This window comes from Barbatula barbatula (genome assembly GCF_947034865.1).
Source record: "Barbatula barbatula genome assembly, chromosome: 13".
NCBI lineage: Eukaryota > Metazoa > Chordata > Actinopteri > Cypriniformes > Nemacheilidae > Barbatula > Barbatula barbatula.
The window spans coordinates 22726141-22743826 of NC_136776.1; the positions used below are offsets into that span (position 1 = coordinate 22726141).

Consider the following 17686-nt stretch of genomic DNA (forward strand, 5'->3'; position numbering starts at 1 on the left):
ACAGACCAGGTTTAGGACTAGTCCCAGACTAAAATGTAAGTTAGAGTTGTCTTAACTAAAAATAAAATGCCCTGACATTTCTTTCAATATGTAATTGCCATTGTATTGTCTCACAATGCACGCCAGTAAGTCTTTTGTCTGAGGCATTTCAATAAACGCGACTTCAATGTTCTAATTTAACTACGGCATAGTCCTGGTTTAAGCTAAGCCTTGTCTATGATACCGGGTACATTTGTGCAACATTTATATGAACAGATTGCATTCTTAGGGTAAAATATGATTTTGTAGAATTGCTTTAGTTGAGACTTTAAAACAATATTGTCTTACGTTAGCTTATACTCGCTCAAAATTAAAAGACTGATTGTCACCGGACGCAAGTCTAAGCCCCGCCCACAGCTGCATAGCCTTTATCAGAAATGATTGTTTTGTTTTGGAGGATGAAAACAATGGCAAATCCTCTTTCTATTGATCAGCACGTCTACTGCCTGCGTTTCCCCCTGTTAGTGGCCTTCAGGAAGGCCATTTGTCAGCGGTTCTAACGCAGAGGAAGGGAGGATATCAGCTGGGTGTAAATTTAAACTTCAGACTTAAGCTTTTATTGTCGTCAACATGGGGACACTTTCTAAAGATGATTTCAAGCAGGTATAGTTTGAAATTAAGCTTCTGTTATTTAGGCCAGATGCCAGAAACAGACAAGAAGCAGGAAATTATGCTTGAGATTGTGGAAAACAAGTCTAATGGGGTGGCAAACCTTGTGGGAAATGTGTTCGGCTCTATATATCCTCAACGTCCAGCCGTGACTGATGCCCTCCACAATTACCCCCAGGGCTGTTACTTGTGTTTTTTAGGGCGTCCGTTTGCTCTGTGGAAGTGACAGCTAATCTATAGGTGTAAATCAGAGGACTGGAGGTTGGGAATGCGGTAACACAAGAGTCTCCCTCTTTGCTATAATTTATTTAACGGTGACTTTATGGCGTGCTAAATCAAGCCGGCAAGATTGGTTTGGGCACCTCATCGACATATTTGGGAAACGCTGTGAACTTCTAAAACGATGATAAAATTGAGATTTTGGTTGCTTTTGGTGGCTGGGTGGGAAGTTCAGTGAATGAGGGGAATTACTGGAATGGAAACAGTTCGGTGAAGTCCAGATTACATGGGAACCCGATGCCGTAAATCTTTCTCGTGTAACGAGTGTTTCCTCATATTTTAATATTTGCATTGAAGCAATATGGAGCCATAATTAAAGTCATTAAACAGCTAAACAACGTCTGGTTTCCGTTTCAAATTGAGCAATCCTTTACAAATCCTTATCGTGGTTCTATAATGAAGCCTAATCTCCGCCAACATCACGTCACAAAATTGAGGTAAAATACGACCTCAGGTTGCTCATTGCTTCATATCATATCGCCTTACGCCACCAGGAGTTTAATGGTTTCACAACTTCTCATTGGAAATACACATCGAGAGTACTTTATTCCAAGCTCACCCATGCCGAAATGTCCCTATGATGTAATGTTCAAGTGCATTGACCAATCTAACTTACCGTTAAGGTACAAATAAATCACAACTGTAAAATAAGTCTAACGTCTGCTTAACATCTGATAAACGACTTATAAAAGGCAGTTTTACATACGTTAAATAAATAAAAATCTTACAGGCATTAGATGTCTAGATGTCCTATCTGACAGGAGACATCTCCAAATAATTGGCTCGCAGATGTGAGCCAAAACTTCTAGTAAACGTCTCTCCTCCAGATGTACAGGATGGGGCGGTATTATGAATTATAGCCGTCCGTGAAGCTTATTAAAGTCCAATTGCATGATCAATAACAGGAGGGATATTAAGGAAGTCTGGATAATACATGACACGAGAGGAAATTTGAGCCCAGACGAAAATATCAAAATCAACTCTTTCAAAATGGCCGATGCAGATCTGATTTAAATATTTAATGTCCCACCTCCAGGTTGGTGCTAAATAAAGATCTGCTTTGCCATCATAAAATCGCTTAGTTTTGTGCCCGTCTTTCGGCGGGAGATCCTAACGTGTCCCCAGTGATTCCAGGGTCACGTTACTCAAAAGTCGATGAGTCTTCAAATTAAATTAGACCCGATCAATAAAAGCCATAACTGCTTTGGCGCGAAACCCTCGTAAGCAACGCCTTCATGCATAATTGATGCCACTCAATGGTAATTACCCAGAAAATGTCATTTCATTATTTGGCTGGAAGTTTAAAATGTGTGGGATAAATAGCTTTGAGCGTGTTTCAATCCGCTCCTGACATGGGCTACTCTGTAGTGTGGTTTGATATGATGGACGCTTAAAACCAACGCTAGTCCATTACCAGTTTCCCAGCTCATATCGCCTACCAAAACTAGCAAATAGAGAACTGGAATAATGGAAAAAATGGGTTTCGTGGTCGGGAAGCATCTAGTTCCCATAACTTAATTATTCAGTTCATTTATGAATGTGATCAATCATATAAATGTTTCCAGATTTAACCTGCTGGTTATGCTAATGAATGGTGCGGTAATCATAAAGTAATAAGCGATATATCATAAAAGAGCAATAGTACGATAGGTGTTAATAGAAAGTCACTAGTTTCAACAAAAGCCAGACCACTACCTGTTGAGAGAAGAGAGAGGGTTAGTGTACTTTTTTTACATAATTAAAACATACATACACAAAGTTTGCGTCACTGTGTTATTTTACGTTACGTATAGATTTACGTCCATATGCAGTCATGCAATATTAACATCTATACAATGCAGTTCGATCGGCTGCCTCCGTTTTGGCTCAAGAAAACGCATAAATCCTCCAAACTCAATTCCCAAGGACGTTTAAAGGCGTAATGTGTTTATCGCCGGGCTGTTTCGCTCACAATAAATCCATTCCCATTGGAATATTGGGATTGATGAATGTCTATGGGATATTGATCAATACCTGCTGGCGAAGGGAAAATTTGTATTAATGTAAATTCACAGAGCTCAGAGCCGTTCGGTTTCACAGTTCAGAGAAAGTTTTTTAACGCCCTTATTGGCTGTTATGAAATGTTTGATATTTTAGATGAAGTAGTTTATTGAATGAAATTAAATAGATTTTAACATGGGTTACACTGCATCACATAGGGTGATGATGGCAGTATAGAAATGTAACTTACGGAGAACTCATTTTAGTTTTTTCTCTCCAAATGGTGATGAATGTCCTTTCGAATTTAAAAAACAAACCAAACCCAGCAGAGTATCACGACGGGGAGGATTTTCTGATCACCGTAAAGGTTAATGAGGTGTGTTTGGAGCTCGGTGAAGACAACGCTCTTTACGGAAGACGGGGCATTTGTGGCCGGAGGGGGCGGCGATAATGACGCCCCACGGATCTCATTATCAAGGTTATTGATTCAATCGGGCCACCTGCTTTCGCCCTGACGCTCCTTACGGTTTCTGGTTTGGATGGGCAGAAGCTGGCAGAAGTGCCTCTCTGTGTCTCTTGTGACCTCCACACAATTACATTTTCAAGCTTATTAAGGTTTCGTTAGCTCGGAGGACAAAATGATGTTGTGTTTATTGAAAGCTTGCGTGATGCAGTTTCAAATGCAATGTTTGTAATATTCGATCATTATCATCGTTGGTGTGAATGGGCCTTTAGTCAGATATAAACAAAATTATGAATCTCATCCCGGCTGTCCCGTCAGCGTCTTCTCTAAAACATAAGTTATAAGATCTTTTCAGCAAAAATATGCTTTGCTGGATTCATTTGTGTATTGAACAGATTCTTACATATATATTTTTGAGATTTAAGAAAATGAGTCGCGAGTCTGCCAAAGCATCATCTATTGGGTTGCTTGAGAAAGGTCTGGAGGCTTTATGGAGATTTATCTCGCTGTTGCTGGACATTGTGGTCTGAGGGACAGACAGGCTTGGCACCAGCGAGGACGGGCAGAATGTGGGGTGGATGGCAGCAGGAGGGACAGATTGTCGAGTTGTCTCTCTAAGGATGACACTGTGTGTAGGGACTCAATTCTGAAGGTTAATATAAAGAACGTCCTTTTCTGCGGTACAAATGTTTTATTTAAAACGATTTTTTTTAAGATTGTCCCCAAAAAGTTTGTTTACACAAAGGATTGAATCTCATTTTGTTTTGTCTGCATCCATGTTTGTTTAAATGTAGTTGTCTGGGATCTGTTATGTAATTGGGTGGATGCGTTGTTATCGTTGGCAACAGATGGCCGATGGTGCCATGAACAGATGGGGGGCTTGTTATATTTTCAATTCTGAGCAGTCAAAACATAATTTTTATGTCACCTTGTACTTAACCGCGGCACATTTATGACTATATCTACACGAGTGTATAAAGTGTTTTTTCTTTTGTTTACTTTGTCAGTAATACCATATGTTTGCAGTTTCAGCAAACAAGAGAAGACAATAAAACTACACTAGATTATAACCGGGAAAACAGTTCATAACTGTATAAACGCTCTAATAAACCTCCCATTAGAAAAATGTGCGGTCTTAACAATGACCTGTCAATCAAATTGCATGATTTCTTTCTTCTTCGGAACACAAAAGAAGATATTTTAAAGTATGTTGATGACCACACTTATAACGCCATTGACTTCAATTGTATGAACATTTCTCAAAATATCCTATTTTGTGTGAAGAAAGAGTGGCATACAGGTTTTGATTGACAGAAGGGTAAATGCATGTTTATTTGTATGTCTTTATCTGTGACGGATACACACTAATCACCGTAAATCCAGTAACTTTGTCAACAATAATAAAAAAAATCCCTCAATCTCTTCTGTGCGCTTGCTGTGCGGTGTACTGTCTCTTTAAGTGCAGTGAGCGCGGTAGGCAGCGGGCGCGCGCACTGGCAAAACGCGCACAAGTTTGTAGGCGTGTGACACACGGGAGTGAATCTCCACACAGATGAGGAAGAACATCCGAAAGGTGAGCTTATACACACTAAATATATATTTATATTTATATATATATATATTTCATTAACATTTGTAAACGTCTGAAACAGTTTAAGTCTATATATCGCGTTTTTGAGGCACGTAAACGAGCGAATGCGAAATGTCCTGAAAGGAACTTCGATTATACTTTGTAATATTATTTATTTAAAATGAAAGTGTATTGTGGTATTTCACTTCATCAGCGCTGGAAAAAAAGTAAACAAAGTACCGCGGTATTACCGCCTATTGGTAATAATCGTTGTATCGTGATAATTTAGTGACGTCGGATACCATCACCGCACCATTGTAATGTCATAGTAGACTAACGTTACTTACTTTGTTGAACGATACGGTGACGGTAATCTCTAATACCGTGATATCAAATTGTGATTGTAATAAATCATTCAGTGTGTATTTTTATTTGCATTTTTGCAATTTCTGTCCACATCTATTTTTATCAATATTATTTTGACGCATAGACTTGAATGGCAGGCATCTTGTGGTGATTCTTCATTTGTTTGGCATCTTGCACGACGTTCATATACTTACAATACTTTCATATTTTTCAATGAAATATGATTTTCAAACCCATTTTATAAGACCGTATTGTGACAAGCTTACGTCGCATAAGTAGGAAGCATCATGAATATAGCATCAAGTTAAAAGTTAAAACGTGCTTTATTAAACCACTTTAATGCTCGGAGTCGTTGGTAAAATGGAGATATTATGGCTTCACACCAGGTACTTGATTTAAGATCAGACTTTTCCATCTGAGCTAAGATTAAAGAAAGCTTGGATATATTGTACATTAGAGCCGGTAATATACGTTGTATATAAGTAGGCATAGGCAGTGCTATTCTACTCGAGAGACAGAAACGTGAAGATTAATTATATACATTTATTAAAAATGCAAGTATGTAAAGTTCTGCCGGTCTTAGTCATCAAGTATGTGACAGAAACAATCCATAATGTTTTCTGTGCAAAAAATAGCACAAGTCAGGTACTTCTAATCACAGCACTAGGCAATTTACACTTAAGGAGGATCTTGATATGACACCTGAAGTGTAACCATCTGGATACATATCTGCAGGCTTGATCAGACTAGCGACGTGAATTTAATGACATTAGAATTTCCCAACGTGACTGTTTTATGCAATACGTCAAGCCGTCGATTGATTTGCATTTGGAATTAAAGCCGTCTGTGTTTAATACACTAAACATACATTGTATTTATTAATTTATTAAAGATATTATATTTGTTAGTTATTTAAAGTGGCTCGGTCATTGTTACAGAGCTGGTTTAGTTAATATCTGGGTGATTTTGAAAGTCAACCAGTTTGAGCTTTCGGTTTTAACACTCGTTCTTGTAAAATTCGCCAATTGTCATCTTGGACCGAATTTCTGCTGACCAGAAGTCAGCTACAGTAAAGCTTTAAATGTGTTTAGTGTGCTATTCTTTCAGCACTGTTCTGTGAGGTTGGGGAAAATCTCACATTAGATTTAACTTCATCCTCGTGTACTGGGTCGAAAGATGAATTTGTGCTTTCAGTGCAGTCGGTTCTTGGAATCTGGATTTTCATGCTGTTTTGATTTAATAACCGTTATCCTTCATTTGCATCCTTCATACCATTTCATTCTTCATCTCACGTATACATATATACGTTTGTTTTGTGTGAATAATACAGCGTACATTGCATTCTATATGCGTAGCCAAATTTGGGTACCTTCAAATGTTTTGTTCTTTGTATCAGTAACAGACCACCAAAAGACCATCTAAAACCAGTTTGAACTCAATTGAAGCTGGTTTTAAGCTTTAGAAACCGCCCCGTTCCTCCCGTCCTGACTAACACCCCTCGCTTACTCATTCAGACACATTGTTCTGCCGAGACCGCCTCACTAAAGACCAGCGCTGTCCAGCTCGCTCATTCTCCACCACTTACCCTGTCAATCAAACGCTCAACTGGCTTAATAATTCATGCTTTGATTGGGGATGTGAATTTAAGACATCAAGAGTCCTGACAGATCACGTCCTTGCTCTCCGAGAGCAACTTCCAAACTTCCAGGTTACCCATTTAGACGGATCTAGGATCAGCGGTCCTTATGGGAACCTAAACCCTATAACAAAGCTAGTAGTTGACGTTTTTGGATTTTGTATGATTTTCATTTTAGCTGAAGAACGGATAAATTCAAGATACGGTTTTGTTTTTAGAGTAAATTAATTGTAATAGTTTTAAGCTGATTGCAGTATTTTTAATAATATGGATTTAGCCAATATGGCTGTTCTTAACCATTGACCGACCATCAAGGTATGGTTTAATTGAGCAGTTATTGAAATGGGAGAGAAGGGAGACATTTGTTTTTGACAGTGAATGCAGTAGGACCCATCAGCAGCCCGCCGTCTTCATAGAGGACCGCTGGGTTTCCTTCTCTGACAGATATTCGTGACATGGGCACTTAAGGGAAAATTGCACAGCCATTTTCATGAGCAGCCTGCCACGTCTGAAATATCCGTCTCGTGATGTCCCGCCGTTCAGAATCGTACATCGCTGTGGGTTGCGCTGAATTATAGGGATCATTTTCAGTGTTTAATATTTTAAAGCAGACCCGGTTAAACGATTCTTCATGTTTTATGTCCTTATGCACTTTCTTCTAACATCAGCCTAGGAAGTGTAGGTGAAAATGAAATCTGCGAAATGAACTGAAATGAGTATTTTTGTTATTATTTGATTGTTTTATTTAATTACTTATTTCAAGTCCTAATTGTTCAGTTTAATCATTTAACTTAAGTCGGTCTTGAAATCCTGGCACCTGTAAAATATTCATTTTGTAAAAGTTATATTAATAAAAATTTTCTCAACTGTTGCTGAAAGACGACTTGCGCTCTCTGGACACACATCATGTATCAGAATAAAGTAAAGACGTACAAGACCCAGAATGTTGACGTGCAATTTATAAACATTAATAGTCACTTTTTTGTGTTCCGTTCCCCGTTTCTCAAGTGCACGGGCCGAGCAAGACTGCGCAACATTTATACACCAGAGCGGACGAATGACAGGAGCGTGAATATTAAACTAGCATTTCGTGTTTTTTCCCAGAGGTCAGCAGTTTGAAGATGTCTTGCGTGTCTCCAGCAGTTGCGCGCTCAGCAGATGCGTGGGCTGAACATTTTCGGGTCATATTTTGGATCAAAACAGGATCTAATACTCATATATCTCTTAAAATTTCGATTGCATATCTACATGATTGGTTTATACCAGTTATTGTTTTTCTTTTTTTCTATTCATATCTAAGACAAAGTTGACATTTCAAAATTAGAAACCTATGTGAAACACCACTGACATTTTTCAGGTTGTCCTCAAGCTCAAGGTGACCCTGACATGCTGCTATGGTGACAGTATTCTGATGAATGAAGTCAGACACAGAGACGTTTAATATAAGAAAAATCGCTAAAATGCCATCAATAACCGCCGTGATGGATAGCATCAGGTTCTGGGGCCGTCCACATTTTGGGCTCAACGTTTTGATCAGATTTAATCATTTAGTCTCTATAAAAACCAAGTTGGCAGGGGTTAACCAAATTCTGAAAGAGTTTAGCCCTCAGCAAGATGACGGTTTGATGTTAACCGCCTGCATTTGTCATTTGATTGTGGCTTCTAATTCGTTTTGGAGAGGCTTCTCAGACAAATAATGACAAATCCGGGCATTTAGCCTGTTACCATTTCGCGCGGTCAGTGAATAATGGGATTTGCTAGGTCATTTTCCTTTCAGGAGTTCGCAAGAGCGCTAATGAAAAAGGAGCCTGACGTTTCCTCCGGTGACCGTAGGCCGGCCGTCCCTCGAGGACCCGAGCAGGAGCCTGTTAATACTGTTCTGTTATTTCCCCCCCATGCGCCGTGACCGGGGCCGTCCTAATGCAAGTAATTGAGCACCCAAAGGGTGCATTGTGGATTTATTGAAAATCATTACAACGAGAAAACAGAAGGAATGGCGAAATTAAAAAGATGACTAAGAACGGAGGGAGAGCGGAGGCAGAATATTGCTGATTCATTTTCATTACACCAACACACACAAACAGACGGTTACTACTTAGTACGTGCGGTAACTACCGTGCCAAAGGCCACTGTTGGCCACATGTTGCTCTTTCACAGCGTATGAGGTTTGGTAGTGTTTTTAGTTTACTTAGGTATCAATATTGTCTCATATAAGCTGATATTTTTAACAACACAAATATATCAAACGAATAGAATAGAGATTTATGATTTAATACCTTGTCTTGCAACTGATGAGCATGTCAGTATTAAGACAATGTTTTTTTCAGCTTAAATTATCTCCATTTATTTCAGATTTGTTGCAAAGAATACTTGTTAATTGATCTTTGGATGTCATTGAGGTGGATTTTAGTGGGCTCAGTATTTGACAACCGGCCATATAAGTGGCCTTGTTATTTATATCAAGGATGGGTTTGCATATTAAGCAGTGCTGATAAACGGCCCGCTGATGAATGTTGGATTGAAGTTACTGTTGTTTTCTTCTCCGTCATTTGCACGGCGGCTGCGGCCACAAGCCGGAACGTCCTGACAGGCGATTTGTTAAACTTTAGTCCCTGAATGAATTCAATCATACTGAAGGATGAATAGAGCTGATCTTTAGAAAGCGTTAGCGCTCGGATGCTGTCACATGTGATTGATTGTTGCATCTTGCAGTGAGATTATTTGGATGCATTTTTATTTCTTCATCAATAATATTTTATCGTGAATTCATAATTCTTTGCTGGTTTTATGATGCATTACTTGTTTGTTTAAAAAAACAGATGTATTTTCATAGCAAGTGTTATCAGAACCTTTCCTGCTCTGTGTTAAAATGTGTGCAGTATTTTATGGCATCTTTTAATGATAATTAGTTCTGTTATAGATTGAAACGTAAGCACTTTTCGCCTGTGCAATTAACGTTTGGCGATGGAGTCTAAATTCCTCACACGAGCACATGTGACCCGTAAGTTTTTGAGCTCCTGCAGGGACGCCATCTGCTTTGAGATATGGACTGATCCCGGTGATGTTCAGCCAAAAAGATGAATCCATCCATCTTCATCTCCACTTTGCTTTGGCTTTTTTGTTTCATAGGAAAGCGAAGCCTTATATAATAAATATAGGAGAGACACGTATAGAGTGAGTTTAAAGGTAAGTACATCTAGAGTAAGTATAGAGCAAGCTAGTATAGAAACAGCACCAATAGAGTAAGTAAATGAGACACATATAGAGTAAGTATTGAGTAAGCACCTATAGAGTAGTATAGAAAGAGCACATATAGAGTAAGCGTCTCAAGAGTAGTATAGAATGAGCACTTATAGAGTAAGTATGGGAGACACACATATAGAGTAAGTATAGTAAGTACCTATAGATTAATATAGAAATAGCACTTATAGAGTCATTATAGGAGACGCACATATAGAGCAAACACAGATATTGTAGTATAGAAAGAACACTTATAGGAGACGCACATGTATATACTACGTATAGTAAGCACCTATAGATAAATATAGAAAGAACACTTATAGAGTCATTATAGGAGACGCGAGCAAACACAGATATTGTAGTATAGAAAGAACACTTATAGGAGACGCACATGTATATACTACGTATAGTAAGCACCAATAGATAAATATAGAAAGAGCACTTATAGAGTCATTATAGGAGACGCACATATAGAGCAAACACAGATATTGTAGTATAGAAAGAACACTTATAGGAGACGCACATGTATATACTACGTATAGTAAGCACCTATAGATAAATATAGAAAGAGCACTTATAGAGTCATTATAGGAGACGCACATATAGAGCAAACACAGATATTGTAGTATAGAAAGAACACTTATAGGAGACGCACATGTATATACTACGTATAGTAAGCACCTATAGATAAATATAGAAAGAACACTTATAGAGTCATTATAGGAGACGCACATATAGAGCAAACACAGATATTGTAGTATAGAAAGAACACTTATAGGAGACGCACATGTATATACTACGTATAGTAAGCACCTATAGATTAATATAGAAAGAGTATAGGAGATGCACATATAGAGTAGGATAGGAGACCATTTTATAACGACATGATTTTTGCTATTATATTTCATACATCTTTAAAACAAGACAAAATATGCAAATGAAGTAAAAAACGTTTTCCCTTCTCAAAGAGTAGTCTGATGCAGGCTCTTGGAAAAGACAGTCTTAGGGAAGACCTGATTGATTAAGTCCCCTTGATGAAGTGGCCACGGCTGCACTGGCAGGCAGCAGTTCAGGACAGAAAGAGATTGCCCGCACGCTGTGTGCAAGATTGTTTGTCAGTGTCCTCGTGCCTGGATTGGGCTCAGCGTACCACACAGATCCTCACATCATATTCACATCCATCACTACGCTTAGACCCATCTATTCAGCACTAGCAATTCTGCCCCCGCCATCCATCTTTACCCCACTCTTTTCCACAATTGCTTTAATTACATGCGGCTGTCACAAGTTTTAGATAATCGCCTGGTGACATTTCGTACTCCGCGATCCCAGACCGGTGGAACGCCTGACGTATTATTCACCAAAAGATATTTGGTTCTCTCCAGCGGATGGCTAATGATTTGTTAAAACGAGGCAAACATTTGAAACATCATGTAGTGCTGGTCTTCTAAACTTTGTCATTATGGAGAATGTCAGCGTAATTATTGGAGCTCTGCTTGGAATAATGGAAACATTGTTTTAAATTTAGACTTGGATTAATGGTGAGCAGTAGAAACTATTAATTGGTTTAGTTCTACAGTAGATGTATGAAAGCTGTTTTGTTAACTAAAATAAAACTATATGTCCATTATAATGCAAGAACCTTGTATAATTACTTTTAAATATTGCAAGTATGGATATCGCAGTGGCTTGCAGTAACATGATTAATTGCAAGGAATGGTCTTAGATAGGCACAATTTGATTTTACAAACTTCATGTAGCACATTGTATATACATTTCTTTAGCTAATTGTCACATGTTTTTAAATATTGTCCATTCCCACTAAAAGGACAACTTTAGTTTGGTGTTTACCAAGCAAACCAAATTAAACGTGGAATATGTGTGTTTTTGTGTTTACAGGGTAACACCATTGATTCACTAGATGACCAGAGGCCCACCAAGTGTCGGCGAACTGAGATTCAGTGCTGTCCACCCACATCTGCACCCGGCTCTGAATCCACACTTTAGTTCCAACTAATCGATAGTATCAACCTTAAGAGATCTTTTCTCAACATTTCCGCTTGTGAAAACACATACTGAGCCAAGCAGGAAAAGTACAGCTCATCTCTGACTCATCAAACTAATGCACAGCAAAAGCAGCCCACTAATGAAACCGTTTCTTGCAAATGGATCATTTTACGCTCATAGTAGCCACTCAGATTCACATATTGATCTAGTACCCTGCTGATCTGATTAGCCGTCCCTCTTCCTTCGTTTGTACGCACATATTCTGCCACTTTTAGCACTAACCAGGAATAGGAAATGCGCCGATGGGACATTGTCGGTTTGCTGAAGTTTCCTTAAGAGCGAAGTGATATCCAGCACAGGCAACACCTGTAAACTAAATCCCATCTGGAGCCAATTAGCCTCACCCCTGCAGCAAAGAGCAAGTACGCCATTGTGTGGCTTTGCACACGTCGGCTGTTTTTATTCGTCGTGGCAGCCTGTTGTGTCATGTTCCATCTCCTCACGCCGCATCGGTTGAGGACCGGATTAGATCTGACAGGTCGAAAATAAACAGGCCCGTCATTTCGACCCCTCCAGGAGCTGAGAGACCCCGACTGTGTCCGGATTGGCCCACTTGTGTCAATTTGCATCCAGGTGCTTGTCCATCACACGGCCGCTCTTTCACAGCGTACGAGGGTCGCTCCCAGGGTTGACTTTGACCTCATTCGTCTACACTGAAATCGCTGTCCCAATCTGGCCAATCTTTCTGTCCACCCCACCTTCCAGACAGCCTGCAAGTTCTGCCGTCGCCCTCCCTGGAGGATGAGCGATGTTTCCACACTGGACTATGAGCTGCTTTCTTCGGGGCCTTCTTTCTCAGGGGTTCCCAGCAGCCCACCTCATGGCGCGGATGCCGAACAAAGGACCGCCTTCGCTTTCGTTGGCCTACTGATGCTCTTTTTGATTTTTCTGTTGGTGCGATGCTTCCGCATTTTGCTGGATCCGTACAGCCGTATGCCTGCTTCATCCTGGACAGACCCCAAGGAGGGATTCGAGAGGGGCCAGTTCGACTACGCCCTGGTGTAAACATACCCAGGGACCTTAACCCTATGCCTTAAGCCTGTAGCACAACTGGCCTCTTGGAAGCTACTTTCTCACCACGTTGAAATTAACAGGGTTAACCATTTCTCAATTTACGCTGGAGCTATTTCCTCAGGGCACAAGCACCGTACAAAATATAGATATAGGTGGTCTATTAATGGAGGCTGCCCTGCATGAAACTGTGAACTATTCCAGTGGTTGGCCAGGCCACTGTAGATACTTCATAGAAACTTAAGATGTATCTTTGTGGATTTTCAACCCCATACAAAACCTAATCAGGGTAGATGGCATATTTAATGTAGTGTTTAGCTTGATTTTTAGCAGATCTACACTAAATGCACCTCTGCCACGTACCAACTGCCTTTCACAGACCATTTCTGTGATTTATATTCTTTAAGATGTCCTGGATCTATCCTCCCTAAGATGTTTACAGGAGCAAAAACCCTTTAATACTTCCCATCTTACGTGTCAGTCTGTGTAATGTTTAGTTTCACGACTACGTTGTCTTTAAGGATAATATGTATACATGCCACATGTTCTCTTGTTTGCTTTTGTGCCAAGCCCTCTGAAACTTGTGAACTAACGAAATGCTTTATTTTTGTATTTTGATTTAAAGTTGCTTTTGGCTTGCGTGCCATTTCCAATTTGCATCTCTGAAATTCTCTGATTGAACAAAATTTTAGTTGCTGTATGTGATGCCAAGAATATCGTGCGACGCAACTATCTGCATTACTTTGTCAGTTTTGTAAGTACATTGGATATTTTCCTAATTCGTGTTTGTTAAGATGGTGCAATTCTGTAAAATAAAACAGGGTTTATTCACTTGAGGTTTCCAATATCCTCCGTGGACAAAGTGTATTGGCTGCCTTCCAGTCCCACACGATCAATAAGCCATTGCAACTCTGATACACCCATTCAATCTCCTTAACATTGCAAAAAAATGGCTTCTGGACACAAAGAACGAAAAGACAGATTCAAAAATATAACCCATGTTGTTTTATTGCAATTGTTGTTTCTTACAGATGTTGACAAAAATATTGCGCGGCTCACTGGGGTGTGACACATGAACGCGTTACAACATAACTGTATTTTTTTCATAACAAAATGAATGCATTTGGAATTATTTGGTAACATCGTTACTCAAGGACGTCTCTGTCATGGATCTTCGTGGCTCAAATCCCTACAGACGCCTTGTCAAGGCACATTGGAAATGTATCAGAAGTGACCATTCAGCGTTATCCTGAGCACCCACAGTACAGTTGCTTTGGTCTGAAGTTCGTAACGACACTGTTGTTTTGATGACAGTAATATTTCAAGTTTGTTACTTGTTTCTGACAAACAGTACAGTTACATACACATTCGTTCGTTTACATGTAGTGGCATCAACAAAAATAAGCAAGTATACAAAGATCCCATGTTAGACAAATGGTTATGCATAAATAGAGCTCAGGCTGTCGTACAGTGCAGTTACGTAGATGATCAAGAGTTTCGTCATTGTAGCACCAGAGACAAAAACACGTTACCATGCCCAAGTTAACTCATATAAAACAAAAGTCAGGACACAGCTTTGGAAGACAGCCTGACGTTGCAATAAAAAAAAAAAACAGTAATTCGATGTCGAGTTAAAGCTTAACGGTCTCATGTAAACAGTCGCATGTTGTGCTCGCCACTGACGCTGTTTGTTACTTTAACTCGTGTTTCAGAGTACAACTCAACAGCAAGGATATTTATCTAAAGTTTACATGTAAATATTTGCTTCGGTCTTGATGCTCAAGAATAAAAACAAAACAAAGGAACAAGCAAAATCTACATATTACTTTAAAATATACAATTTAGTTTCAACAAGCAATTTGATAGTATTGATTTTTCAGCATTGAGACAGTACAAAAGAACAACACACACAAAATAAAAAACCTTTATCAAGCATTTTCGTTTACAGCGTAGGCTAAGTTGGAATTCTAGCACCTCTGTTTGTCGTTCCCATGTCGAGGTTAAAAGTGTGTTTTTGTGCCCGCATTTGGAGTGTAATTTCGAGGACGGCTTGCCAAACAGTCCTTATGTACCATCAAGAAATGACCACTGGTTGATTCGTCCAAATTTGGACCAATTCTTTGGATGTCTGTCGCTATTTTTGGAATGAAATTCCCTGATTAGTTCCAGTAAATATGTAAAGTGTTAAGCACCTCTCAACTGCTGCATGCATATGTGTGTATTTGTGTAAGGGTGTAAAATGAGGTAACACGTGTGGCACTCCAAAAGCACCAGATCACTTTGCATTTCGAGGATCGTAAGCTGTCTCCTTGACAGTTTTCCAACACTCGACTTGAACTTAACCTGAACATGTTTTGCTAGTTGATGCAGTCCTTTTGTAATTTAGTTTTTCTTCACAAACAGCACGATACTTGATGAACGACACAAAATACTGAATGGTTTACCTTTCGACCCCAGAGATAACAGCACGGCGAATGGAATTTCATATTGTGTTGCTTCGCTGTCTATACAATCCAAATGTTTATGTGCACTAAAGACTTAATACGTATTAATCGTTATTACGTAAAGTGTAACAGTTTACAACTGTAGTAAGAAAATATTTCTGATTGTCCGTCCAGTGAACGTGGGTGCTAAGGCTAACGAATAATGCTAACACACACCTGCAGATTAAAAGTTGCATGTATACGTTTTCCACCCAACCTGGTTTCAGTCTGCTTTGATATAATGGTGGAATCGGTCGGTAAATAAAACAAAACCCAAAGAAATTGCGCTAATAGGACACAGTCTTTCAGAGCGAACACCCTATAATGAAGGGCATGGGGTCAGCGGTCAAGGATCAAGCAGTCTCAGTGCAGGTGGATGTGCAGCTTGATGCGCAGCGCGTCGCCGATCTCTCCCAGTAGGTAGTCGCTGTCATGCTCGTCCTCCAGTTCCTGGAGTTTGCGAGGTCCAAACAGGGGCAAGCTGGCTATCTCCAGGCGGTACAATCCAGGAGGGGGCGGCCTCCGGCCCAAGCGCAGCATGCTCTTTCCATCACGTCGCTCAAGCAAACGGAAGTGATCGCCTTGGTTTCCGTGTGTTATGACGTAGCGCACGTGGTGCTCGAGTGGCTCCAAAGCTGGAAGCAACTCCAGCAAGGGTTCCTTGTTCTGCAGTTGTGCAAGACTCAGGTTCATGGGAATGGAAGTCTGAACATCCAGGCTGGCCATGCTCACCGTCTCCTGAGGTCAGGATGGAAAGGTAAGATGTGTTAAGACATTTTCGAAAGGAATTTACTTTCAAAGCGACATCGCTAAGTTTTGCAGTCCGCACTCTGAATTGAGATGTTAAATGACGATATTCATAGCAACATTTTGCAGTCTCAAAACACGAATACCAACAGATGTTAGCTATAGCATTCAGGAGTGAATCGACAATTTGTTTAGCTTCAACATAATTTGTGGTCATAGTGACAACAGCATAAACACTGGGAGACAGAACGTGAACGTACCTTGAGTTCATTATCGCCAGCATTACGCCTATGACGGCCTTTCTTTCCAAGGTCACCGTTAATCTTGCATTCATAGCAAGCCTCAGGTGAGAGGGCCTCTTCTTCCTCTTCGCCTTCTGAGCCAAACTGACCCTGGAAGCCCACTCCAGTGATGCAGTGACTAGACAAAAAACACCCAAATCACTTTCACTATGATTAAAGACGGTTGTTTACGATCAGCAGCGTTTGTCAGAATACCCACCCTTGTCCTGCTCGGTAAAAGCCCCCAGGGCATCCGCACAAGTACCCGCCATCTGTGTTAGAACAGCCATAGCTGCAGGGGTTATTGCCCATGGAGCATTCATTAACATCCTGGCAACCACTGGCCGAGGTGTCAAAGTCGAACCCTGACGGACACACGCACTTATAGCTTCCCAGCGTGTTGTAGCAAGATGCCGAACCGCAGGCTTGGTTCCCGGCGCATTCGTTCTCGTCTGTGTTAAAGGAAGAGATGGAAATGAGAAGTTGTTTGATTGAAATAAATTCTGGTTGAATCAAGCGTGTGAAAGCACCTACCCACACACTGGTTCCATTGGTAGTGCTGAACGTAGCCTTGCGGACAGCCGCAGCGGAAACCGCCCATCATGTTTTGGCAGCCGTGCTGACAGCGGTGGTTTCCTCCGCATTCGTCAACATCTGTAAAACAAATCCAAACACTAAAATTCAATACACCGATCTTATAAAAATGGTCCGGCCTAAAAATGTTACAAATTGTGTAAATGAATGCATAACACAAAACTATTTTCAGGACCTACATCGGACGTGGCAGGCACGACGCAACATGACAACCATCTTGTTCTTATTGGGTTTGTCGCATCCAGTGTGAACGAAATTTGGAATTATGATGGGTACTAATGCATTTCTAATGTATTTCGTCATGTCTCGTCGTGCCTGGTG

At 40.2% G+C, this 17686-nt stretch overlaps 2 protein-coding genes across 2 annotated transcripts in view; one reads left to right on the top strand and one right to left on the bottom strand.

Annotated features, from left to right (window-relative positions):
- Window positions 1-12087: 12087 nt before the first annotated feature.
- The window catches only part of fbn2b (fibrillin 2b), a gene marked incomplete at its 5' end in the record, with an annotated part of 43098 nt that continues 37499 nt past the window's right edge, over window positions 12088-17686 (bottom strand). The window contains 4 exons of the mRNA XM_079471256.1: window positions 12088-16481; window positions 16751-16910; window positions 16992-17223; window positions 17306-17425. Of these exons, the coding sequence (XP_079327382.1) occupies window positions 16107-16481; window positions 16751-16910; window positions 16992-17223; window positions 17306-17425 (887 nt within the window). The 3' untranslated portion in view covers window positions 12088-16106. The remainder of the gene's footprint in view (window positions 16482-16750; window positions 16911-16991; window positions 17224-17305; window positions 17426-17686) is intronic.
- LOC306902585 (cortexin-1-like) lies at window positions 12991-13254 on the top strand (the record flags this gene model as incomplete). The annotated part of the gene is made up of 1 exon (XM_079471257.1): window positions 12991-13254. The coding sequence occupies one exon, from the start codon at window positions 12991-12993 to the stop codon at window positions 13252-13254; it is 264 nt and encodes an 87-aa protein (XP_079327383.1).